Source organism: Capricornis sumatraensis, chromosome 22, assembly GCF_032405125.1.
Source record: "Capricornis sumatraensis isolate serow.1 chromosome 22, serow.2, whole genome shotgun sequence".
Classification (NCBI taxonomy): Eukaryota; Metazoa; Chordata; class Mammalia; order Artiodactyla; family Bovidae; genus Capricornis; species Capricornis sumatraensis.
Window position 1 is genome coordinate 43,067,633 of NC_091090.1, and position 26,079 is coordinate 43,093,711.

The following is a 26,079-nucleotide window of genomic DNA, read 5'->3' on the forward strand; positions in this document are numbered from 1 at the left end:
GACATGACTTGTAGGATCCCTGTTGGACAAAGTAGGAAATGAAGACCCACCTGTGGAATAACTTTCCCAAATGACAGAGCTCTTAAAAAGACCCGAGTCTTCTCATTCCTGTTCCACTGCTCTTTCCACTCTTCCTGGCTGAGGCTCTGCTAGGCCGGTGTTCTAGCCTCCATGAGCTGCGCAGGCTTAAACTTCAGAGCCTCAGATCCTTTTTGAGGGGGACATCCCGGATGGTTAAGCCACACATGGATGCCACCCGGTACAAACCGATTTAAATTTAGAAATTGTCCCTCCTCCCCCTCGGTGCTCATGCCCCCGTTTTGCCCGCAGAGAAGACGGAGGATGACGTGGAGCGGGAAGCCCGACTGGTGGAGCAGTGGGTGGGGCTGACAGAGGAGAGGAACGCTGTGCTGGTGCCTGCGCCGGGCAGCGGGATCCCCGGGGCGCCTGCCGACTGGTGAGTCCCCCTCTCTTTCTATGGTGGCCTGGGGTGGGTCAGGCGAGTGACCTGCTGAGATTGTCACAGAAAATGTTAAGTACTCCAAGCTGCCCAGGGGAGGGCTGCCCAGCCCCAGTGCTCCTGTCCCTCTTGTCCTTGCCCTCTGCAACCACTGTCCTCTCTCAGGAAGCCAGAGATCACTTATCACTGGCCAGGAATCAGATACCACGCTCCTTGGTTCCCCAGAAGGAGCACCTCAGACACAACTTCCTGATCTCCAGAAATTCTCGTTGTTGTTCACTTGCTCAGTCGTGTCCAACTCTTTGCGACCCTATGGACTGCAGCACACCAGGCTTCCCTGTCCTTCACCATCTCCCAGAGCTTGCTCAAACTCATGTCCATTCAGTCAGTGATGCTATCCAATCATCTCAGCCTCTGTCATCCCCTTCTCTTCCTCCTTCAGTCTTTCCCAGCAGCAGAATATTTTCCAATAAGTCAGTTCTTCACATTAGGTGGCCAAAGTATTGGAGTGTCAGCTTAAGCATCAGTCCTTCCAATGAATAGTCAGGACTGATTTCCTTTAGGATATACTGGTTGGATCTCCTTGCAGTCCGAGGGACTTTCAAGAGTCTTCTCCAACACCACAGTTCAAAAGCATCAATTCTTCGGCACTCAGCCTTCTTTATGGTCCAGCTCTCATATCCGTACATGATTACTAGAACAACCATAGCTTTGATTAGATGGACCTTTGTCAACAAAGTAGTGTCTCTGCTTTTTGATACACTGTCTAGGTTTGTCTTAGCTTTTCTTTGAAGGAGCAAGGGCCTTGTAATTTCACAGCTGTGGTCAAGAAATTCTCATATCTTGACTTAAAAGAAGGGTGCTTCTAGAGCATACTTGAAAAGGGCAGAAATGTCTTCTTATTTGTCTTCATGCCTATTTAGTTTGGTCACTAGCATAGAGTCAACACTTAAGTACTACATCAACAATGATCCATTAGTCAGTTGATTTTCAGTCAGTCCTGATGCTCAAAAGAAGCTAGGCAAATCAATCCAGCTTTCTGTACCACCTCTAAAATAGTCACTTCTCTTCTTCCCATCACTAGAATTATTCTCAGAAAGACTTCAAATAATCTTTGTTTCAATTAATTACATGTAATTCATATAACTGGTAGTTCTTTATAGAAATCACACAAATCCCATGATTTGTGTTAAATAAGGAAGATAAGAATTGTGAGAATGTTTCATTTGTAAGAGCTGTATCTATCTCCACAATGGTTCTTTTCTGCTTCCCTGCCTCTGTGATGTTTAGTTATTTGACAAAAGGCAAAACACGTATTTTGTTATGATGAAATATTGTTATTAAATTTAGGATCCCACCACCTGGAATGGAAACCCACATACCAGTTCTCTTCCTTGATTTGAACGGTAAGTAGAAACCTGTTGTTCCAAGGCTTGTCACCCTGAATGAGGTTTGCAATCTAATCAAACACACAGCATTTTAGCCCTTAAATGACTTGTCTGATCCCTCACATACCTTATCAAGGTAACAACCAAATGTATAAAACCATGACATATAGAATCACTAAAAGACAGATGTAGAAATTTATTCTTCAAAAAAAAGCACTCGAGAGATTGAGAGCTGCATACAAAAACTGTAGTTCAGAAACAGTAACAGACATGGAAGTTACATGAGAAAGTCATCACCCTTACAGTTCTGAATACTTCTGTGTTGCCGGCGCTCAGGAATCTGCATTTCTGACTTGTGCCCTTTGCTCCCCACCGCCAGGGGTGGTGTTTCTAGACCATGATGACTTGTAACCCTACATGAAGGGTTGTCTGTTATCACAGCATCTAGATTGAACCTGGGTGAACCTAGGACAAGTGTTTTCCATGTGTTTTAGCAGCAAAATCTATTTTCAATATGAACTCATAAATGGAACCCCACATGTGGAATATAAGAGTAGAGCTGCTGAGTTTAGGGATAGGCAGGCCCTTTTGCAGCGCCCTTGGGATTCCCGAAGCACAGCCTGAGAACCTCTCTTCTGAAGGGAAGACCAGTAACCGATGAACACATGGGAGGTTGGCTTTGTCTCTTCATACAGGATATTTTTTTAAAAGCCTAAAAGTAGACTGTTACTTCAGGAAGCAATGAGTTCCCCATTATTGGAGGTTCCCCATTATACAAGTAAAGGCTGAATAACTGTATCCAGAGATCTGTAAAGAGTGAATCCTACATTGGGTAAGGCATTGGAGAGGATGGTCGTCAGAGTTTTCCCAAATGCACAGAACTTTGTTTCTAAGTTGGTAATGTAACCAAACAAGTCTCTGCTGCTGCTAAGTCGCTTCAGTCGTATCCGACTCTGTGCGACCCCATAGACGGCAGCCCACCAGGCTCCCCCGTCCCTGGGATTCTTCAGGCAAGAACACTGGAGTGGGTTGCCATTTCCTTCTCCAATGCCTGAAAGTGAAAAGTGAAAGTGAAGTCGCTCAGTCGTGTTCAACTCTTAGCCACCCCATGGACTGCAGCCTACCAGGCTCCTCCGTCCATGGGATTTTCCAGGCAAGAGTACTAGAGTGGGTTGCCATTTCCTTCTCCAACAAGTCTCTAGTGTAAATTACATAAGTAGTACCATGAACTTAACACTAGGTTATAAGAGGTTGACATCAGAAAGCCGCACAATTGTAAGGTATGTTTACATGGTGAAAATGTTTGTTCCTAGGACTATATATGGAATATATTTAGTCCATTTTATAGGAGAGTCACAAAGATACCTTTTTGGCTCCCAGAGTTGTTTTTGTAAAGGATAGAAGCTGTTGTGGGCACTGGAATCACTGTTTTAACTGCAGAATAAGGGATGAAAAAGATAAATAGCATTACCTATAAACTTCATCTGTAAAAAGCATATTTAAAATTTTGGGGCGCTTGCTTAAAAGAAATCTGATGTTTCCCCCACTTTTGTATCTGTGCCCTGGACTTTGTCAGCGGATGACCTCAGTGCCAATGAGCAGCTCGTGGGCCCCCATGCATCAGGAGTGAACTCCATCCTCCCCAAGGAGCACGGCAGCCAGTTTTTCTACCTGCCCATCATAAAGCACAGTGACGAGGAGGTAATGGGCCTTTAAGAGTCTCTTAAAGGGCTTCAGATTAATGCCCATGCCTGTGGGTCTGTCTGCCCATTAAGCTGCTATGGTCTGGGCTTTTGGAGAAGTGGACTGGGAACTTTAAAAGGTAGAATAGATGTGTTATCCAAAAGGCAAAGGGAAGCATCTGTGATTCAGTAGAGTTGCATGTGGTTTTCTAGCTCATGATGTATAACTGCTGCAGCTGAGCTGTCTTATCTCCATGTCCCCCTCCTTCCTGGGTCCCTAGGTTTCAGCCACAGCCTCCTGGGACTCCTCAGTGCATGATTCCGTTCACTTGAACAGGGTCACCCCACAGAATGAGAGGATCTACCTGATAGTGAAGACCACGGTCCAGCTCAGCCACCCGGCGGCTATGGAGCTGGTCTTGCGAAAACGGATTGCAGCCAACATTTACAACAAACAGGTAGTAACAGGGCCTGATTCTGCCGTTGCGTGGTGTTGTTTAGTCACTCAATCATGTCTGACTCTTTGCGAGCCCATGGACTGTAGCCCTCCAGGCTTCTCTGCCCATGGGATTTTCCAATCAAGAATTACTGGAGGGGGTTGCCATTTCCTCTTCCAGGGGATCTTCCCGACCCAGGGATGGAGCGGCATCTCTTATGTCTCCTGCATTGCAGGCAGATTCTTTACTGACAGCTCTCTGGTAGCTTAGCTGGTAAAGAATCTGCCTGCAGTGCCGGAGGCCCTGGTTTGATTCCTGCGTTGGGAAGATCTGCTGGAGAACGGGTAAGGTACCCACTCCAGTATTCTTGGGCTTCCCTGCTGGCTCAGCTGGTAAAGAGTCCGCCTGCAATGTGGGAGACTTGGGTTCCATCCCTGGGTTGGGAAGATCCCCTGGAGAAGGGCAAGGCTACCCACTCCAGTATTCTGAGCTGGAGATTTCCATGGAATGTATAGACCATGGGGTCACAAAGAGTCGGACACGACTGAGCGACTCTCCCTTCACTTTACCGCCAGCGCCACCTTTGTATGAGCACCAAGTTTCTTGCTCCTTGCTATCACAAAGTGGTGTTTGGGGGTGTTAATTCAGTGGCTGTGCAAGTCGCTACCAGGTTATAATCTGATTCTCATTTATCTAAGATGACAGGGTCTGAGGATAGCAGAACTCAATGTCATCCAGCAAAGAACTCTTCCACCTTGACCAGTTTGAGACCCATAACCCTAGGAGGCAGTGAAGTTATGACATTTCTCTGTTTGAAAAAGGTTAAGTACCTGGCTCAAGCAGGTTAATGACAAAAGCAGGACAAAGGCAGGCTGCATATAAGTCCGTCTGCTAACACCTCCCCAGATCCCATCTCAGAAGCACTGTCAGCAGAACGGATGCTCTGAGCTGACTTCTGATGCTGCCAGGATGGACTGATTAAACCCTGACAGCATCAAGAAGAAAGATAGCAGATGGGATGGGAAAGAGAAGCAGTGAATCCCAGATTTCTCCTAAGAGAGAAACTTTTCCAAATGTGCTTTTTCCCCTGGAGTAAAAGCAAAGAATCTCTTTTCTTGAAGAAAATGTACAGCTTAAAAATCACTTTCAGGTTTTTTTTTTTTAAACAGTGGTAAAACTTTTGATAGGCAATATTAATTATATATCATGATGATGTATAGTGTGTTAATGTATAACGTGGGCTTCCCAGGTGGCTCAGTGGTAAAGAATTGGTCTGCCAGTGCAGGAGACACAGAAGACCTGGGGTCCATCCCTGGGTGGGGAAGATCCCCTGGAGTAGGAAATGGCAACCCACTCCACTATTCTTGCCTAGAGAATTGCATGGGCAGAGGAGCCTGGCGGGCTAAAGTCCACTGGGTCGCAAAGAGTCGGATACAACTGAGCAGCTAAACATGCACACAGAAAAGAGAAGCAACCACAGAAAGACCTGGTTGGACTGCAAATTCTGTCATCTAATCCCCAGATTTAATAGCTAGATGTTACCGTCCTTCAGGATTGAGGACAAAGATTTTTCCATTCAGTGTTCTTCTGTTTTACTTTGTAGTGTGTATCAAAAATATAGTCATTGATTTTTTTTTTTTATAATTTATATACTACTAAATAGCTTATATTTTCCACATCGCTTAATTCAGCTTTCCTTTTCTACCAGAGTTTCACCCAGAGTTTGAAGAGGAGAATATCACTGAAGAATATATTTTATTCCTGTGGTGTAACCTATGAAATAGTGTCCAACATACCAAAGGTAAAAGCACGTATTACTTTTTTGAAATGTCAGAATCTGAGTATTGGAGAACGAGTTAGGTCTCAAAACTTTTAAACCATTTTCTCACCACAATTTTGAGAGAAATATTGTTCACGTAACAATATTTACAAGTATTTGTAATTTTTAATATTATTTTTGTAATTATTTGTATTTGTAAATATTTTTGTAACAATATTTACAAATATTTACAATCCTTGCAAGTAATGTAGGTGCCTGCTTGTCTCCTTAGGCAACAGAGGAGATTGAGGACCGGGAGACGCTGGCTCTCATGGCCGCGAGGAGTGAGAACGAAGGCACGTCGGATGGGGAGACGTACATCGAGAAGTACACGCGGGGCGTGCTGCAGGTGGAGAACATTCTGAGCCTGGAACGACTCCGGCAGGCAAGTAACTGCAGGGTCTGGACCAGAGGGTGAGATCACCAGCAAGTGAAAACTGACAGTGGTGGCCATTCAGCCGTGTCCAACTCTTTGCAACCCCATGGACTGTAGCCCACCAGGCTCCTCTGTCCGTGGGATTCTCCAGACAAGAATCCTGGAGTGGGTTGCCATGCCCTCCTCCAGGGGACCTTCCCAACCCAGGGATCAAACCCCGGTCTCCTGCATTGCAGGAAGATTCTGTACCATCTGAGAGATCACCAGCCTTTACCCCAAATGGATAAAGATGAACTTATTTACCAACACACCTTCTCTCTCAACCCATGAGAGAAGGAAGACTTAAGTAGCCATCTCATTACACAAAATAGTTACTTTGACAAAAGAGTGACATGAATTCAGATGAGTGCATTTTACTGACCCCCTCCTAGGGAAGCCCCATTATTTCATCTTCAAGATGGATGATGGTGGGAGTTGCGCAACAATGGGAATGTACTTTGTGCCACTGAACTGTACAGTTAAATATGGGTAAAATAGTATGTTTTATATTATGTGACTTTACCATAAAATTTTTTAAAAAATAAGTAAGCAACCCTGCAAGGTAAATCCTGTCATCATTTCCATTTGTAAATGAGAAAATTGAGGCTGACAGCAGTGAGCCACCCCGCCCAAGGGCACCCAGCTAAGAATTGGTACAAACTCAGAACGCTTGACTCTGAAGTCCGCATCCTTAACCACATTCTCTCTCTCTCCCTAGTGTTTGGACCAAGGTTAACCTCTGTGGCAAGATACTGCCAGGTGAAAATAATCCACTAGGTCATGAAACTCCAGAGGAGGGGGTCCCTCGATAGAGGCAGTAGAAGTTATGAAAAGTGTGCTTTGAGCAAAAAGAGGACCAAGATTGGCATCTCTCAGAAAAATCTTCCTTTAGTGGAAGTCCCACCCAAACTGTGGCACAGTGAAACACAAGCTGCATGAAAGTTGATTGTAGCTTCACAAGTAACATATATAGTTAGTGGTATTTCATCCATGCTTTCTCTACCCACCTGTATGTAAAGCTACAACGTAAAATACCTTCAGTTCATCAGTCTTCCTGGTTTTATTTATGAAAAATATTTTTCATAAATTAAGCAAAAAAAAATATTAGTGAAAACAATAAGATTCCAGTTTTGTAAATACAGGGTGGGGAGGGCTGGTAGTATAGGCTTGAAATGACATTTATTTCTATACTTTTGAAATCTTTCACAATAAACATATATTCCTTTTGTCATCGGAGGAAGAAAAATCAATGTCATTTTCAAATTTGCAGGCGGTGACGGTCAAAGAAGCGCTTTCCACCAAAGCTCGGCACCTGCGGCGAAGCCTCAGCACGCCCAACGTTCACAATGTGAGCTCACCCGCGGCGGGGCTGTCGTCCAAGTGACTCATCTCAGGGTTTGGGGTGCGGCAAGTCAGGGGAATCAGGTCAGGGTGTATCAGCGGGGAGGTTTACATTTGGCTCAGGTGTGGGCATCCCAGGGTGCCAAGCCTGCTCCGCTGCTCTAGGGATGCCCATCAGAAAGCCATTGCAAGTAACAGGACTGAGCTTTGTGTGTGTGTATGTATGTGTATATGTTGCCCATAAGCTATTACAAGTAACAGGACTGAGCTTTTTAGAGTTTGTATGTGTGTGTGTATGTTGCCCACAAACTGTTATGAGTAACAGGACTGAGCTTTTAGAGTCTGTGTGTGTGTGTGTGTTTGCATTAGTTGCTCAGTTGTATCTGACTCTTTGTGACCCCATGGACTGTAGCCCGCCAGGCTCCTCTGTCCATGGGAATTCTCTAGGCAAGAATACTAGAGTGGATTGCCATTCCCTACTCTGGGGGATCTTCCCAAGCCAGGGATCCAACCTGGGTTTTCCACATTTCAGGCAGATTTTTTACCATCTGAACCACAAGGGAAGCCCCAAGCTTTTAGTGGAATCTTGCAAATTTCTCCACATAGAGTTGCATGTCCTTGGAAGAAGTTTCTTGGGATGTGAACTGCATGCTGGTTTATAGATGGTGGGGTCAGAGGTCCTGTGCCAGCGCTTCGGAGTACTGCTCTCCAGTCTGTTTCTGTGCCCGCTTCTAGCTGCCCCAAGGATCTCACTATCGGTGTGATAGGGCGCCAAGCACCTCCACATAGACCCTCCCGTGGTGCCGGCTGTTCATGTTGATGACCTTCCTCAACAAACCATTTCAGCGAGGAAACCCAGTTGACAGACACTGTGTCTAGTGGAAGGTGACACTGTCATAGGAAGAAAGGACAGAGGAGTGCGTGGACCACTTCAAAGTAGCCTCCTTCTCGAAGCAGCAGAGTGAAAGACAGATCCTCTCAAGGAAAACTGATTTGCTTTCCCATTCTCAAGAATTGCCAGATAATGGTTACAAACACAATGAACATTTATTTAATATTTTTTGATTCTGCGTGACGTGTAGGATCTTAGTTTCCTGACGAGTAATTGAACTGTGCCCTTGCATTGGCAGCTTGGGGTCTTAACCACTGGACCTCCAGGGAAGTCCCCTTGGTGAACATTCATGAAACTTGCCTTACAGTAGTCCGAAAAGCAAATCCCTATAATCACTTTCAAACAGATCACTTTTTCTGACCACATTTCAGTTTTTTTAACTGATGAGACTCATAAAGTTGTAAATTGGGGGGGGGGGAAGGGGAAACAGTCTAATTAATTTAGGCATCAAAGAAGAGATCATAATGTAAATTAGGATGTATTTAGAACTGAATGATTAAAAAAAACCCAGTGATACATATACCAATACTTGAGGGATGCAGTTAAAGAGGGAGTTCCTTAGCCCTGCTGCTGCTGCTAAGTCACTTAAGTCGTGTCCAACTCTGTGCGACCCCATAGACAGCAGCCCACCTGGCTCCTCTGTCCCTGGGGTTCTCCATGCAAGAATATTAGAGTGGGTTGCCATTTCTTTCTCCAACGCATGCATAGATGCTAAGTCACTTCAGTCGTGTCCGACTCTGCGACCCAATGGACAGCAGCCCACCAGGCTCCTCTGTCCAAGGGATTCTCTAGGCAAGAACACTAGAGTGGGTTGCCATTTCCTTCTCCATGTTTAGCCTAGTTTTCCTGTTATTTCATTTGTACTGCAGAATGCTAGATGGTAGAAAAAAATGAAAGTATTAGAGCTATTGTTAGGGTGAAAAAAAGGAAAGCTCAAATTAAAAAAGACTTATAATATGTATCATCTAGTTGCAATGGATGATCTGCTTTGATCCTGACTCAGAATTAGCTGTGATAGTGTTTATAGACATTTAACCACTACTGGGATATCTGATACTATTTAGGAATTGCTTAATCTTTTGAGATATTACGATTTCACAAAGAGAATAGGAATTCCTTATCTTCTAGAGAGTCATAGAGAAATATTTATGGATAAAATATTTTAAGTTAGAAAAAGAAAATCTGAATACTTTTTTAAAGGTAATGGTAAATATTACAGCACAATTATGATAAATTCAAATAAATAAGGAAATAATAAATATTAGGAGAAAGAATGAGGGGAAGGAGATGGTCATACAACCTTCAACTGTATGTGTGATATTTTATCTAATTAGTTATGTTAAATATATAAACCACACTGATGAAACCATTCATCTCTTACAGGTCTCTTCCAGTCGACCAGACCTTTCTGGCTTTGACGATGATGAGAAGGTGTGTGCCTGTGGGCGTGGCCAGGTTATTAGTGGGATCTAAGTCTGGAAATTTAAGTTATCTTGGTGTTTTTAAAGTCTCTGAACTTCCCACCTTAAACTGATGCAGATCATTGTCTCCACGTGTCCATTTCCAAGTTCAAGTACTTGATGTGAAATTGCTATGCACTCTGAGTATTACATTGTTACTTAGCAGGATATGTTCCATATCAGGATCATTGCATACATAATCAAATAAATATATGTTTATGGATCTAACTCTAAATGACTACATCCACCATAGCAAAGTCAAAATTATTTCAAATGGGGAAAATTAGGAACTTGAAATTAAGGATATTGTACAGCATTATCTTATTCATATGTAAATTATTGTTTTGGGGACTGTAGATGATTCAGAAAATATCAAAACAGATTATGCCTTCAAGCATTTTAAAATCTAGTCCTTAGAGATGATATTTCCTGAGAAGCTGAAGTAAGATTAGCTAAGTATATGTGATAAAAAGGAGGTTTCCCCATTTAGTATACCAGTATCTTTGCCAGCTTGCAAATTTTACATATCAAGTATATGGAGAGTAACCATACCACCTAATCTGCCTGGGGCAGTCCAAGCTTATGCCTGCCACCTAGGAAAAATTATCAGTGGAAATGTTTCACTCCCAAGTGTTATAGGTTGATCTTTAAATTATCTGGTCGTCTTAGGTACATAACAGATTTATAAAAGTGGAGCTTTAATGAGTCCTGTAGGGGAGGGAGGCGAGAGTGGGGTTCAGGATGGGGAACACTTGTATACCTGTGGCGGATTCATGTTGATATATGGCAAAACCAATACAATATTGTAAAGTAATTAACCTCCAATTAAAATAAATAAATTTATATTTAAAAAAAATAATGAGTCCTGTAGGGGTCCAAAAGAGGATTTCACTATATCTGTAATGATTTTATTAAATCTTGAATGAATAGAATAAGCTATCAACATTTCTTCACTTGGTTACAATAGCACTTGTCATATCGTTCCATACTTTTATACATGTTAGATCTATTTTATAATTTAAGAAAAGAAGAGCACATACTGCCATAAAAAGAAATAGGAAAAAATTCCAATCAGGCTTCTTTTCTCATTTTAGAGGAACATAATTACAGTTAACCCATGTTTCTACCTTGTAGGGTTGGCCAGAGAACCAGTTAGACATGTCTGACTACAGCCCGAGTTACCAGGATGTATCATGTTATGGAACTTTGCCTAGGGATTCACCTCGAAGGAGTAAAGAAGGTAGTGGTGAAATATTTTTTTCTGTGTTATCTCTTTATAATCTCTTAGGAAAGGCGTGGGGAGAAATTCTTTTCTAAATGGCTTTAATAAGATAGAAAGCTGAAATTCTAGTTTGCTAAATGATCCAAAAGTGTCTTCTTGAATAGAACATATCCTGCTCACTTATTTGATTTTCTTTTCTTTATATCCATTATATCATCCAATTAATAATAGGCTTTTTGTGTAGCACTTGTAATTTTCAAATCACATTTCATGTACCATTTCCTGATTTGAAATCAACTTTGAGACACATACAAATCTTAGTATTACATTATGGTTAGATTTCATTCTTTACCAAAAGCATATCCACCTCCATCATGGTTTTGTGCTCAAATCAAATCAAAGTGTGTTTTTAAGAGAATATGTCTCTTGACTCCTAAGGAAATTTAAAAAATGATACCAGAAATGAATTTGGTCAGTGACAACATTATTGCCTAAATATGTAATTTCCTAGTGCCCTGAAAGGAATAGCATTCTTAGAATTTGTCAATCAGCTCTATTACCTTATCTATACCTTATATTTTACCTACTATGTTCCTTTGTACCTTCAATAGTGAATTGAGGAGAAAAATATAGAAGGAGAAATAGAGGCCCCAAAAAGTAAAAAGTGAGTAAAAGCAAGAAAAAAGGAATTGTGCTTCCTTAGTCATATGGAGCAAGGTGGCTTCAGGGAACAGTGGCTTGCGAGAGAACTTACATAGTACTCAGTTACTGAGTTAAGACTGAGTCTCTCCCTTGCCTTATGCATGGACAGAAACCAAAAGATGCCAAGATCTTAAAATCCAGCTGTGAAGATGAGATATGTAGAAAATAAGCCAGTAAATCAGAAAGTGCCAAAATGCGTTTACAGATAATATGGGCTCTGAGAATTCAGAGAAATAGAAAATCAGCGTGAGTTGAAGTTGGTCTGTGAAGTGATGCTCAGGCTGGATCTTGACAAGAAGGTAGAAAATTTGGTTTCTGATTTCTTTGCAGCTGTCCAGGCCTGCGACGATTCTTTTTACCTTTGTAGATACATCTCCATTCTTGCTGACCTGTTTTAATGCTCAATCAAATATAGCCATCACTCGATATCTGAGGGCCACTGGTTCCTGGAGCCACTGCGTACAAGTCCCATAGTCAGTCCTCCGTAGTCCTCGGAGGCAAAACCCTGAGGCTGTTGAGGGCCGACTGTACATTTAATGAAAAAAAATCCATGTGTGAGTGGACCCATGCAGTTCAGACCCGCGATGTTCAAGGTCAGCTGCATTCACACATTAATTCTTTTGTTCCGCCAGATATTCCTTCTGGCTCCGTCCCTGCCTCGCTCCCTGTGGGTTGCTTAAAGTGCTCTGTGCCTGTAAACCCGTGCCTTTTGTCTTCCCCAGGTTGTACATCAGAGAATCCTCATGCCTTAACAGTCAGCCCTTTCAAAGCATTCTCTCCTCAGCCACCAAAGTTTTTCAAGCCCCTAATGCCTGTAAAAGAGGAGCGTAAGAAAAGGATAGCGCTTGAAGCAAGGCCTCTTCTAAGCCAGGAGGTAAATGCTTTACTTGTCTGTACCCTGTACAATAGAATGGACACGCTGTGCCCCTGCAGAAGTAACGCTTTGCATTAACACAGTCAGATGCCACAGGTTGGCATATATGGGTTATCACCCCATGGATCCTGTTCAGGAATAAATAACCTCTTTCTCAAGCACACAGGGTCGTAGTAGAATTTCTTGTTTGTTGTTATTGCTATTATTTTCCTTGTGCTTATGGCTTTTTTCAGAGTATTTCAAATGAGAAAGAGGTGTTCCCTCGGTTTTTTGCCGATAGAAAAGGCTTTTTTTTAATGTGATAAATCCAGTTACACTGTTTGCATAGAATCTATGTAGTCTTGGGAGATTTCATCAGTAGCTGACCTCAAGCCTGCAGAACTGTTGGCTGTACTACTCACACATAATACAAGTATTTGCGTTGCTTTTCTAACGTGCACGTACGTACTTAAGGTGTTTCTCGGCCACCGCCGTCTCCTGTGTGATGCATCTGTGTGTCTTAACCTTTGCAGAGCATGTCTCCATCTCAGGCACATAATCCTGGCTGCATTGTGCCCTCGGGAAGCAATGGCAGCAGCATGCCAGTAGAACTCAATAGCAAACGTGAGAAGAAGATTGTAAGTCCTGGAACCATTTCTGTCCTATTGCCTGGTGGTGGGTTTAAGGCCCTTTCACAATCATCCAAATACTTTAGAAGAAATTAAGAGATGTATTGAGTCTTGGCTTTTTTTTTCTCTTCTTCTTCTTACACATGTGACCATCAGTAATGAAATTTTGCATGAATGTGGCCGTGACCTGTGATTTTTCTGTGTTCCATTTACTGATTTATTATTATTTTGCTTAGTATAAATTTGCTTAGAAAAAAAAAGGCACCTTTAATGATTCTAGTCTTTCAAATGTGTAACAATCACTTGAACTAATATTGAATCTTTCTATTGAGCCTGTACACATTGCCCAGATTCTGAAGTTAATCTACCTTGAGGAATTGCACTTACTTGGAGTAAGTAATCATGCATTTAGGTGTGGATGTGTGATAGCTTTTCTTGTGTTGCCTGATGCTGTTGCCAAGATTATCCTGTAGTTTGTAGCTGCTCCGCCATCCATCACTGGCCATCCTCATCATCCGGACCTCTCAGGTAGCCTCTTTACATTTGCTGGCAAAATAGATTCCAGCTCCCTTGGTGTCAGTCTTGCTTTCAGGATGGCTTCTCTGTTTTTACCACGGGTAGGTTGAAACTCTACCTGAAAAACCTCATTCCCTAGCGCTCGGTTTTCACATTTCAAATTTGAGAAATGCTTTTTAAAACACTACATCCTAGGCACTGGGGATCATAAGCACTACCTTAATTTAAAAACGGAAGTGTATGTTCTGGGGCCTGGAGAGAATTCTCAGATTCTGTGCCTCAGCTTTCATTCTCCTGTGGTTTCCCAAGCTTTGAAAACGGGAGGCAGCATGGAGCAGGAGGGGTCTGCTTGCTGCTCTCGTCTGCATGTGGTCGGCTCTGCGGGGTGGGCCCTTGCCTTCCCTGGCTACACCATCTCAGATTCATTCCAGAGTGTCATCAGCGCAGGGTCTTTTGTTTGAACCTCTAGATTCTAGAAGATGCTGCTGATGCACACAGTGTGATGCTAACTAGAACCTCCCCCTGGATGTGCAGCAAGCCAGGCTCCTGCATGCTCGGAGCGCTCAGGGATCATGAGAAATGATCATTCCGCATGTTCACTGAGGAAAGAAGAAAAGGCACCATTGTCCCCTTCCGTCTCTCTCTCTCTTTCCCTCCCTAATCCCTGCTGGAGAAGAGCGTGCACACCAACAGCTGCTCCTCATCTCCGCCAATGTTAGTGAGCTCCCCAGTCACACACTTGACCTCCCCCTGCTTAACTGATAAGGGCTGCAGCATGGGCCAAAGAGTGTGTGTGTGCGCTTAGTCACTCAGTCGTGTCTGACTCTTTGCAACCCCATGGACTGTAACCCGACAGGTTTCTCTGCCCATGGGATTCTCCCAGGCAAGAATACTGGAGCAGGTTGCCATTTCCTTCTTCAGGGGATCTTCCCAACCCAGGGATCAAACCTGCATCTCCTGCATTGGCAGGTGGATTCTTTACCACTGTGCCACCTGGGAGGGCCCAGGTTAAAGGAGCCAGGGTCTAATTTTGTTACTCCTTCAGTTCTCTGGCTGGCTGAGTATCTGTTTACTGATATGGCACCCATCTACATGGTGCATGGGTACTACATTGTAACCTATTTGAACCATATGTTTTGGTAGAACACACCATCAAGAAATTGCTGGATGGCCCTTCGGGGCTGCCCTGCAGATAGTCTCACAGTTCACAATCTGCTTCATAGTTATTTTCTTCACTTTCCTTTTCTTATTTTAAAATAAAACCCATCTCAGGACTGTTAGCTAGCAGAGAATAGGATAGAACCAGATTTTCTTGATCCAAGAAGCTTTGATCAGCAGTTAGATTCTCTGTAATCAGACACACCATGAAACCTACTAATCAGGCTTCGATGGAGCCATTTTTCTTGCTGGGGTCTTACTTGAGATACTTGCATCTACTTTCTTAGAAATCTGGCTCACCACACACTCTTCATCTCTGAAACTATTGAACCGTTTGATTTATTTCAGATAGCAGCTTTTCCAGGATGTTTCGGTAGATTTTAAGGGTACTACTTGCTTAAACTGAGGTTCTAGTTTCTCTCTGGGAAGCTTTCATTTTATTTTTCCTCTTATAAGTAGATATAAACTGCTTCATTCCTGAGTTCCTATTTACTTTCTTTCCTTTTCCACTGTTGGAAAAGTAGAGGGCAAATCAGTGGTTGATTCTGATCAAAGGAGTTTGAAATCATGTTTGAGAAGCAATATCAGGACATTGTTCCTTTTATTTTTCAGCCCATCCAATTACCAAAGTAACCTGTCATTTCACATAAAATACAGTAAATACAGCTGTGCTTGATTTTTCAAGCAATGTTTTGTTGTCTCGTCAACTTGAGAAGATAGACAAATGCAGTTTGTGTCTTCCGTGACTAACATAAAAGTAACAGGGCACCTTTGCAGTCTCTGTTTTAAAGTCTCACAGTAGACGGAAGAACAGAAAGTCACCTCTCCCTCTCCTGGGTCCTGCACAGACAGCGTATGGCTTTTGTCTCTCATCTTACGGAGAAAGAAACGCGAGACTTGCTGAGTGATTTGCCCAAGGTCTCACAGTAAACGAGAACATGGGAACAAAAGCCCATCCATCAGTAGCATGGGGCTGACCCCAGTGACTCCCGGGGCTCCCGGTCACAGGGCAGTTTCATCGCCCTGCTGCTGCTGTTTCTTCAAAGGGTCCACCCTCCCCTTAGTACCATGGACAGAAGTACTAGGGCCCCTTGGCTGATGGAGCCTTTCTGAAAACAGACTATCTCTCTGATGGATAACTGATGAGAATGGGAGTGAAAATGACTTTAATTGGGGAAGGTCCTTACAGAAGGTCCTTCTGCTCACTGCTTTAATGTGAGTTTTGATTCCTCCTTAAAATCAAGGTGTTTTGTCTAGAGGTAAATATCAGCTGCACAAACAGAATCTCAAAAAATCAAATCATGAACATTGCAGCTGTAGAGAAGCTGGAGAGCTTGACTCTGTGTCCTACTTTTAGGACGAGTTTTCACTCTGTCCTAAAGACATAGTAGGGAGGTGCTTAGTTTAGTCTCCTTTAAGGTAAAATGATAAATAATATCACTGGCATAAAATTTTTCGAATATGTAAAATGGATAAGCAAGAAGGTCCTACTATATAGCACAGGAAATATATTTAGTACCTTGTGATAACCTATCATAGAAAAGAATATAAAAAAGAATGTGTGTGTGTATATATATATGTATGTATGTATGTATGTATAACTGATTCACTCTGTTGTGCAACAGAAACTACCACAATATTATAAATCAACTATGCTTCCATTTAAAATTTAATAAAATATATAGAGTGAAGAGATACTGCCAAAAAAAAAAAAGTCTGTCTAACCAAATTCCTTTAAAATGCAGTTTAAGCCACTTAAGTCCTCTTTTCTCCTTGGAAACCATAACTTCATAAACTTTCCGTCTCCTTTTACATGTTGGAAAATGATTAATCTCTACTCAGTTTTATTTTTTCTGGAATTAGGTGTTCCTATTCCTTTAGCCTTTCTCTTTAGGTCACTCCCCCACTCCCAACCCCACCCCAAATGCCTGACTTTGTCCTGAGCCCTGTTTGTTTTGGTAGACCCTTCAGTCTTATTAAGGTCGTTCTAAATCGTTTATCTTTCTGATTTTAACATATGTATACCTATTTCTACACATTAAATTTGTGATTGAATATTTCACTCAGCAAAGCTATATTTTAGGTTGACCTTTCCTCAGTGTTCAGAAGAAATAGCTTCAAGCATAAAAAGGGACCCAGATTATTTAATTCTCATCTTCAAATTTGGTTTTCATTGCAACAGCTAACTTTTTAGTAATCAATTGCGTCATGTATTCTTGGGCTTGCGGATTACGCTTCTTTGCCAGCTGAAATTAGAAGGAATTATAAGAGAAACAAACACTTGAAATCCAGTTTGGAATCTGAACAAGTCTAGTAGTGTGTGAGCTCAGTTGCTCAGATGTGTCCGACTCTTTGTGGCCCCATGGACTGTAGCCCTGCAGGCTCCTCTGTCCGTTCTTGTCCAGGCAAGAATATTGGAGTGGGTTGTCATTTCCTGCCCCAGAAGATCTTCCCAACCCAGGGATGGAACCCTCATCCCTTGCGTCTCCTGCATTGACAGGCAGATTCTTTACCACTGAGCCATCTGGGAATCAAGTCAAGTAGAGAATCTAGAAAATAGAGTGAAGGATACAGATTCAGACAGTTCTGTCCAATTTGTGCCCTTTTTTACAAACGTTTTCCCCTAGCCCTCGGGGAGAGAACTCTCTACCCCACCCCCCATTGAAACAGTGCTGTTAACACTTGATTAAAATGTAGTTAAAAATAAGATAGCAAGGTTAGTATTGCCAAAAATTTGGTTTGCCAATTTCTGGAATTTTATCACTGATATGTAATAGTCACCTCTGATTAACAGCCAAGGAATGAAGACTAGTGATGCTTTTAAATCATTTATATTCAGGCTGTTTTAAAATCTAAGAGGCATTAAAACACAGTAAGCTATTTTTTAGATATTTAGCATCTTGTGAGATAGGGAATGTTGCTGTGAAATTCAGTGGATGATATTTATGTTCGTTTGTGAATTCCATCTGCCGTGTCTGTGGAGTGTGTTCTTCTCCCCTCCCTATCCTTCCCTCTCCCCAATTTCTTCACTCTCTTGATATGAATGAGGGAAATGTTTACAGGTCTTTACAGTCACCCTGTTGTGACACTGAATGAAATGTCATCCACCCAGCAGTGTCCAGGGGCGTCCTAAGAGCAAGGACCCGCTGCTCTCACTCCCCAAGGGCAGGGGCCATACCTGTCTTTGCTCAGCATTGGTATTCCTGGGTCTTAGGGCAATGCCTGGCACGTAGAGGATGCTTAATGAATATTTGTTGAATGAAAGTCACATTTTAGAAGAGAAAAGGAATATTTGCCGTGTCATCAGATGTTTATAAGGTTAGTTAGAAATGACTAGATAGTAATAGGCAAAAGGAGAAGATGGCGACACAGGAGGAGATGTTTAGATGGCATCACTGACTCAATGGACGTGAACTTGAGCAAACTCCGGGAGATAGTAGAGGAGAGGGAAGCCTGACATGCTGCGTGCAGTCCATGGGGTCCCAAAGAGTTGAACACGACTTAGCGGCTGAACAACAACAAGATAGGAATATTATTTTTTATTTGGAAAGTGTTCTACATTGCTTTCCACCTAATATAAAAGAATCATTCACTTGGGAAGAGAGACTGGAAGTTGATAATACCTACTCTTGCATATTTACCAACCTTGATAAACAGAATCCTAAAGCTATTTGACAAAGGAGATTTTCATATAGTTCTTACTATCTTCCTCACCTTATAGTCAAAAGCTCTATCCCTGCTTCTCAAAAACCCTGGAAAACAGTCATTGTCAGATTTAGTATTTTATAGATTTACAGTGTTCGGTGGAATACTGAGAATGACTGTTGAAATTGTGTTATTTGCCCTTTTGCTATTGTGAGGGCCTTTATTTCCTGCTTTTCCTTCTCGTAATATAGCCCAGAAACCATTTGCAAATCATCTTATTTTTCTGTACTTTACTCCCCAAGGTGAGGATTGTAAAAATAAAACAGCAGCTCTTCCCTGCCTCTGGCAGTCCCTCTACTCATTTAATTAGAAAAGGGAAAACCTCCAACAGGAAACTAATCATGAGGAGCTAATCAGAAGTCCACTGCACTTCCTTTCATCCTTGCCCTTAATGCAGGAAAGGTTTCTAATTATTAGCATTGAGTGAGCACCGAAGAAATAAATCTCCTTCATCCTCAGTGGTTAAGAGTTTCATGCTCATAGATCTCTGAGGATAAGGTGCTTGTGTCCACAAACAGGTGACAGGATTTAACCAAACTCAGGAAGGAAAAGGAAACAATCCTAAACATGTGAAGGCAAGTGCTTTTAACAGTAGAGTATCTAAAACTTGTCTGAACCATCCAGTCGCTATAAGGAGCTCATGGCTGACTTTTGCTTTGTTTCTGTAGGACTCTGAGGAGGAGGAAAATGATCTAGAAGGTCTCAGCCGGAAGCTGATAAGTTCACAGCCTTATGTACCTGTGGAGTTCGCTGACTTCAGCGTTTACAATGCCAGCTTGGAGAACAGAGAGTGGTTTTCTTCTAAAGGCGATCTGACGAACTCAAAGGTCCTAGAGAAGGAGGTGTCCCGCAGCCCTACCACCAGCAGCATCACCAGTGGCTACTTTTCCCACAGTGCCTCCAACGCCACCCTGTCTGACATGGTGGTCCCTTCCAGTGACAGCTCAGATCAGCTGGCCCTTCCGACGAAGGACACAGATTCCAGCGAGCATCCCGGACCATCCCTTGTGCAGGATTTCAGACCATCCTCAAACAAAGAGTTGACAGAACTAGAAAGAGGCTTGGGAAAGGATAAGATGACTGTGGTGCCACTCAAGGAAAACAGTGCCTTAGCCAAAGGGAGCCCATTGTCCCCCAGCATCCCGGAGAAAAACTCCAGAACCCTCTGTAGGACCAGCTCGTGTTCAGAGCAGGATGCCTGCTCCAGCAAAAACGGCCAGCCGGCCAGGGAATTCTGCCCCAGGGAGGTGACTGTGGAACACACCACAAGCATCCTCGAAGATCACTCTTTCACAGAGTTTATGGGTGTGTCAGATGGGAAAGATTTTGATGGTTTGACGGATTCTTCTGCTGGAGAACTTTCGAGTAGGAGGAACCTACCAAATATAGCAGACAGTAGGAGTGTCTCACATGGGCCACAGGACTCTGGCCAGCTATGTTCCTCGGCAGAGAATGACCAGGTGATAAATTCCAGGGGTGGTCCTTTGGGTTCGGTGATATCAGTGATGGCCGCTAATTATGCCCCAACCCCCAGAGGCCCTTCCTCACAGTGACTTAGTAGGAGAGATTCATCCAGGTGTTTCTGACAGGGTAGATGAGCCCTCTTGGACCATGCTCACATGCTGCCCAGCTAGCTGGCTATGGGGGAACAAGTCTATAAATCTACTTTCTTAGTTTCAGAGGAGAACTATGACTTACATAGGACCCGTGGCTTTTTTACCTGACATATAGGTTCCTGTTGAATTAAGCATTCACATGGATAAGGATTGATTTCGTATTCATTCCCTGAGATGTTTAATTCCTGGCTATCTCAAAGGATTCTGATATGAAATATGGTAGATTTCATCCACTCAGTGATTTCTTTTATTAGATACACTTTTTTTTTCTTTTTTTTGCCAAACTGTAAGACATATGGTATCTTAGTTTCCCAACCAGGGATCAAACCCATGCCCCCTGCATTGGAAGTACAGAGTCTTAAACCACTGGACTGCCAGGGAACTCCCAAGATACACTGTTATTGTATGTATCATTAAGAAAAAAAATACTTCCAATTAAAATCAACCATATCAGCAATTTCAGAGTTATAACGTGCAGGCAGGGGGAAGGTATGCCTCACAGATTTGATAAAATATAGACGTTTTGGTGCCCATAGGATAAAAAATGTGTTGAGGAAACAGTGGGTTCCCTGAGAAATTAAAGTTTGGGCTTTGGAAGTTACCCAGGCTGGTTTTCTACAGTATTTAATTTTAATAGTGGAACAAAAAGAAATGGGGTCTTGCTAATATTCCCAAGGAAACCAGTGAATTATGCAAATAAGAGATGGTGTGCTTCTGAGTCCCACCGTCCCTTCTCACCCAGGACCCCAGCCACAGCCATGCAAAGGGTTTGGGAGCACCAGGCTTCTTAGCAAAGCAAAGAGCTGACAGAACTAGAATGGCGCTGGGTGAAGGCGAAGATGATCGGGGTGCCCTTCCGTCTCTCTGTTTTGCGGAGGAAGCAAAACCACCCAGCTTGGTGCTATTCCCTGCCCTCTCCCCCAAGTTTTCTGAATTAGCCCTTAAAATTTCAGTATGTGGTCAAATACATAGCGTATTCATAAATTAACTGCAAATACCAGAGTGGTCTCTTTTACAATTCAAAAAAGACTTCTTTGCCCAACATAAGCATAAAGTTACTCATTACTTTTCTAACAAGCTAAACATTGATTTGTTTCAAAATCTTCAGCTTCCTTTTACACTGATCTTAAGCAGAATCTGCTTTGCTGGTACATCAGCTTTTCAGTCCTTTTTCTAAGAAGTCCAGGAAGAATGTGGTCCAGGTTAATTCTTCAGTCTGGAACAGTGCTTCTCAAACCTAAATGTGCAATAGACCCACTGGAGGGTGTAGGGAGAAGATACTTCGTAAAAATACAGATTCCCAGGGGCTTCCCTGGTGGCTCCGTTGGTAAAGAATCTGCCTGCAATGCAGGAGACCCGGGTTCAATCCCTGGGTCGGGAAGATCCTCTGGAGAAGAGAATGGCAACCCACTCTAGTATTCTTGCCTAGAGAATTCCAGGGACAGAGGAGCCGGGCAGGCTACAGTCCATGGGATTGCAGAGAGTCGGACAATCTGTGCGACTAACTATTCCCTGGTGACTTAGTGGTAGAGAGTCCGCCTGCCATTGCAGGGGTCATGGGTTTGATTCCTGGCCCAGAAAGATGCCACATGCGTGGGGCAGCTAAGCTCATGTGTCACACTATTGAGCCTGTGCCTCAGAGCCCAGGAGCCAAGAGTGGTGCAACCCGAGTGTGCTAAAGCCCGTGCTCTGTAACAAAGGAAGCCGCCACCACGGGAAGCCCAGACGCCACGACTGGAGCATGGCCCTCACTTGCAGCAACTTAAGAAAAGCCCGCACAGCAACGAAGACCCGGCACAGCCAAAAATAAATACGTAAAGAAAATTATAATAGCAGCAAAAAAAAAAAACCAGATTCCCATTTGTGGCTGCCCTGCACACCTCAGATTGTGCTTCAGTACCAGGTTGGGGGAGGGATAAGCTTTTCACAAACCCTCTGCTGGAGGAACATGGGGTAGGCTGTCTGAGGGCCACACTGTTTGAGGCATGGCCTAGAGAAGAGGGAAGGGGACCGCAACCCCCTCACCCCCACCCCCATTTCTTGACTCGTTGTCTTGATTATTTAGAAGCCAGTACTCCAGTACTCTTGCCTGGAAAATCCCATGGACAGAGGAGCATGGTAGGCTGCAGTCCATGGGGTCGCTAAGAGTCGGACACGACTGAGCGACTTCACTTTCACTTTTCACTTTCTTGCATTGGAGAAGGAAATGGCAACCCACTCCAGTGTTCTTGCCTGGAGAATCCCAGGGACGGGGGAGCCTGGTGAGCTGCCGTCTATGGGGTCTCACAGAGTCGGACATGACTGAGGCGAATTAGCAGCAGCAGCAGCAACAACAGGAGCAGTACCTGAGTTCTGCTCCAGAATAGCATGTCCCTGCCAGAGATCTTGGTTTAAAAGTGAAATTTACAAAAATATTTATGGCATCAGGGTAATGTTGGAACTATGGTGAGTTTTAATTTTTTTTTTTAATCGCTTTAGTATTTTTGTTATCTTGATTTTAATCAGTTTCTGATTAAAACATAGTTTTAACTGTGTTAAAACCTGAGGACTGTTGAAGTCCTCAGGTTTGACTTTTGTGCTCACCCTGGTCTGACTTCGAGTGTGGACCCAGCAGTGACGTGTTTTTCACTCTCTCTTCGGGGCTTGGGGTCATTATTTTTCCTAGAAGCTTCACCTTGGAGCTCGAGTCTTCCTGGTACAGTATAAGCTCCAGAACTGGATTCCATAGTAAACTGGATCCTGTGGTATTCTCTAGGAAGAGCCCCTCATAGGGGCTGGTCCCCGTGGGTGGGGAGGGCAGGTGGGGACCGGAGCTTGCACTCACCCGCTTTTGCATTCCAGGGGAGCACCACTGCTCGGTGAGAGGCACTGAGCACTTCCTCCGAAGGCCACAGCATCTCTGCTCCGGTCGCCTCCAAGAGCACCAGCCCATCTATCAAACACACTGCGGCTCGGCCGGACCTCACACCAGCACGGAGAAGCCACGGCTTCCGGGGCCACCTCCTCCCCTCTCCCCTCCCGAGCCGGGAGAAGTGGCACTTTGTCACTCGGGTGACTCAGCAGCCTCTGCTTCCTTCCAGAGAACCGAAAATCCTGGCTTCACAAAGTGACAGTATTTTTGTTTGCACTCACTACACACCCCCACGGTGTAGAAACCTCCACAGATTCAACCAGACTATTCTTGTACAATTTTAATCAGTTCTTACTGTAGAATCTGGAGTCAATGCTCTAATTTTTTTTTATAAATAATATATATTATGTATATGAAATGTATATCTATAGTATGTCTGGAGAGACAGGACTGCACACTGAAATGGATAAAAGTGGTTTGTAGAAAATCGTAAGGTACTGGGCTTTCTTACAAAGCAGCTCGGGCGATCTCTCAGAACACAAGCAGATGAAAGAGATGGTCTTGCCTGAGAATGAGGTTGCAAATCCCTCTTTGCAGCAGAGGTTGCAGAATGCCGTTCCTCATAACCAAAGAACTTACCTAAGACTGAATGTTTTTTTGCTGTCCACTCTTGTTTGATGTGTACATACGTGTTTGACTGCAAGTTCGGTGCCATATGCCCTGTGGCTCCCAGGCCACGTGCTGCCATTCTCTGCCGTGTTTCCTAAGCACACTGCAAAATCTCACGGCTCCGTTCTTTGGTCTTCCACCTGGTCCGCTGCCTGCTGACTTGACGTGGTTCGGGAACCGTTGACAGTGACTGGGGCTCTCATCCCAGTCTTTCCTGTCCCTCGGTCCAGCCCAGCCAGGCAGGTGGGATGCAGAGAGCAGTATTACAGAAAACACAGGGACAAACCAAGAGTGGGGTTGTGGGGTGGGTGTTGATTTTCGTCTCTTTGTGGTTTTGTTTGGGGTTGGTAGGTTTTTGTTGTGGTGTGGTTCTGCCGTTGTTCTGTTTCGTTTCTGGAAGACGCTGAAGGGATGACAGGAGCTGTGAAGTCCACAGGGGCCCGCTTCATAGTGTTCGCAGGAGATGGTTGAAGACAGATGGCTCTGCTGTGTGTCTTCATCGGTAAAATTCTTTTACCGATGGAGACTCTGAGAATTATGTGTGCGGAAGTTTTTACAAAAGTATTCTCTGTACCTATTGTGTAGATGCTTGTACAGTTGGTCAAGATGTATAGCAATAAATGTGTCGTGGGAGCAAGCGAGGATGTACAGCCTGCTGTACCTTTTCCCTTGAAGTTCGTAGCATCCGTGAATGAGTAAGATATTGGAGATTTTAATGCGAAGCTGCTGTTCATGATTTTTGTGTATAGTGAGCTGACTGTAGTATTTTCCTATTGACTGTTTAAAAAGAGGAAGACTGTAATTTATATCCCCTTTCAACTTTATTGTATTTAATTGGTACAGATTGTGTGTGCGTGTGTGTGTTTTAGAATACAGACTGTCTGATTCCGATTTTAAAACATCCATTGTTTGTCTTTAATAACACTGCCACTACTTTCAGATCAGTTTTCCAAATTTGTTTGTATGCAAGTCCCTGTGGCTTAAATAATAATAGTAACAGCAAACATTCATTGAGGGTTTACTATGTACTAGGCACTGTTCCCACCTTTTGATATTTATCTTGCTTAATCCTCACAGCAGCGGATGCCATGGGTTCTGCTGTTATTAAGTGCTGGATGAAAGGAAAACAGAAGTGGAGTGGCTGGCGACAGGGAGCAAGCGGCAAAGCCAGGATTCAACCCACGCTTCCATCAGCATCTCCTGGTGCTCTGTCTGGTGACGTGGCGTGGAGGGACAAGCCTCCGAAGGGAGGAGAGAGGAGGAGGGCTGTGGCGAGAGTCCCAGGTCTGGACTGAGCGACATTAGCAAGGAGCCACTGCGGCAGGCAGGCCGAGGTGGGTTACACGAGGTCCCGACGCTCCGGCACTTAAAAAGGAGCAGGGCCTGCCACCCCGGGCTCAGCTATCTAAAAATGGTTTTCCAGAATCCTTTCAGAAAAACTTCCATTCACAAGAGCCTTTCTGATGTGATCAGGAACTAGTTCTAGCCTATTCTGGACAGAGCATGACTTTTGTAGATTTCCAGGAGAAAGTAGATGGGGAAGAAAATTCAAATTATTTTCATTTTGTAGAATGGGAGTTGGGGGAGGGAAGCAGCTATTTAATGTTTAAATCATGACAACCACAAATACAGTTTAAGACAAAAGAGGCTAATTGTCACCACTGCCTTTACTAGTATGAGATAAGTGGTATTTGATCGTGGACATTGTCATTTCTCATTGGCTATGGGAAGGCGCACTGGTTTTAAGATGTTTCGGATAGTTAAATATAGGCCTATGTTTACCAGTTCATTTCCAAAGTACAGTATCATTGCTGTCATTGCATTTGTTTATCATTGTTTGAACACACATTTTATCATAGCAAACATTTAGCTTTGTGTTTCTAAGGCACCAACTTGTGGGAAGAAAGAAAAAGAAAGAAAAGAAAAGAAAAAAAGAAAGAAAGAAAGAAGAAAGAAAGGAAAAAATATACCTTGAGGGTAGCTAAGGACTAGATATGGTCTTCTAAAAATTACCTTTTCTAGCCAATACTTATTTTAAAAATTATAATATTCAGCTTTAGAATTGTGTTGCTGGGGGGGAGGCAACTAATTACATGGTTACTCTTTATTTTTTAAAAGTAAAGCTTCCTGGTCATGTACATTTGAAGAGTCTTAAAAGAAGATGTAATGGAGTAAGAGTTCTTGCTTTTTTATTCTAGACCAAGAGATAAAAGTAGAAAAGGATGCTACCAGTACACAACCACACAGAGATTTTTGTATTAAGC

The 26,079-nt window shown here is 43.3% G+C and overlaps 1 protein-coding gene across 1 annotated transcript in view; it reads left to right on the plus strand.

The window, feature by feature from the left end:
* KIF13A (kinesin family member 13A) overlaps positions 1–24,655 on the plus strand; it is a 196,178-nt gene extending 171,523 nt beyond the window's left edge. The window contains exons 28-40 of the mRNA XM_068961028.1: positions 331–457; positions 1,811–1,866; positions 3,425–3,549; positions 3,812–3,988; positions 5,676–5,768; positions 6,019–6,171; positions 7,472–7,549; positions 9,818–9,865; positions 11,029–11,134; positions 12,541–12,692; positions 13,205–13,309; positions 19,348–20,139; positions 23,137–24,655. Coding sequence (XP_068817129.1) covers positions 331–457; positions 1,811–1,866; positions 3,425–3,549; positions 3,812–3,988; positions 5,676–5,768; positions 6,019–6,171; positions 7,472–7,549; positions 9,818–9,865; positions 11,029–11,134; positions 12,541–12,692; positions 13,205–13,309; positions 19,348–20,139; positions 23,137–23,157 — 2,033 coding nt within the window. The 3' untranslated portion in view covers positions 23,158–24,655. The remainder of the gene's footprint in view (positions 1–330; positions 458–1,810; positions 1,867–3,424; positions 3,550–3,811; positions 3,989–5,675; positions 5,769–6,018; positions 6,172–7,471; positions 7,550–9,817; positions 9,866–11,028; positions 11,135–12,540; positions 12,693–13,204; positions 13,310–19,347; positions 20,140–23,136) is intronic.
* Positions 24,656–26,079: the final 1,424 nt, after the last annotated feature.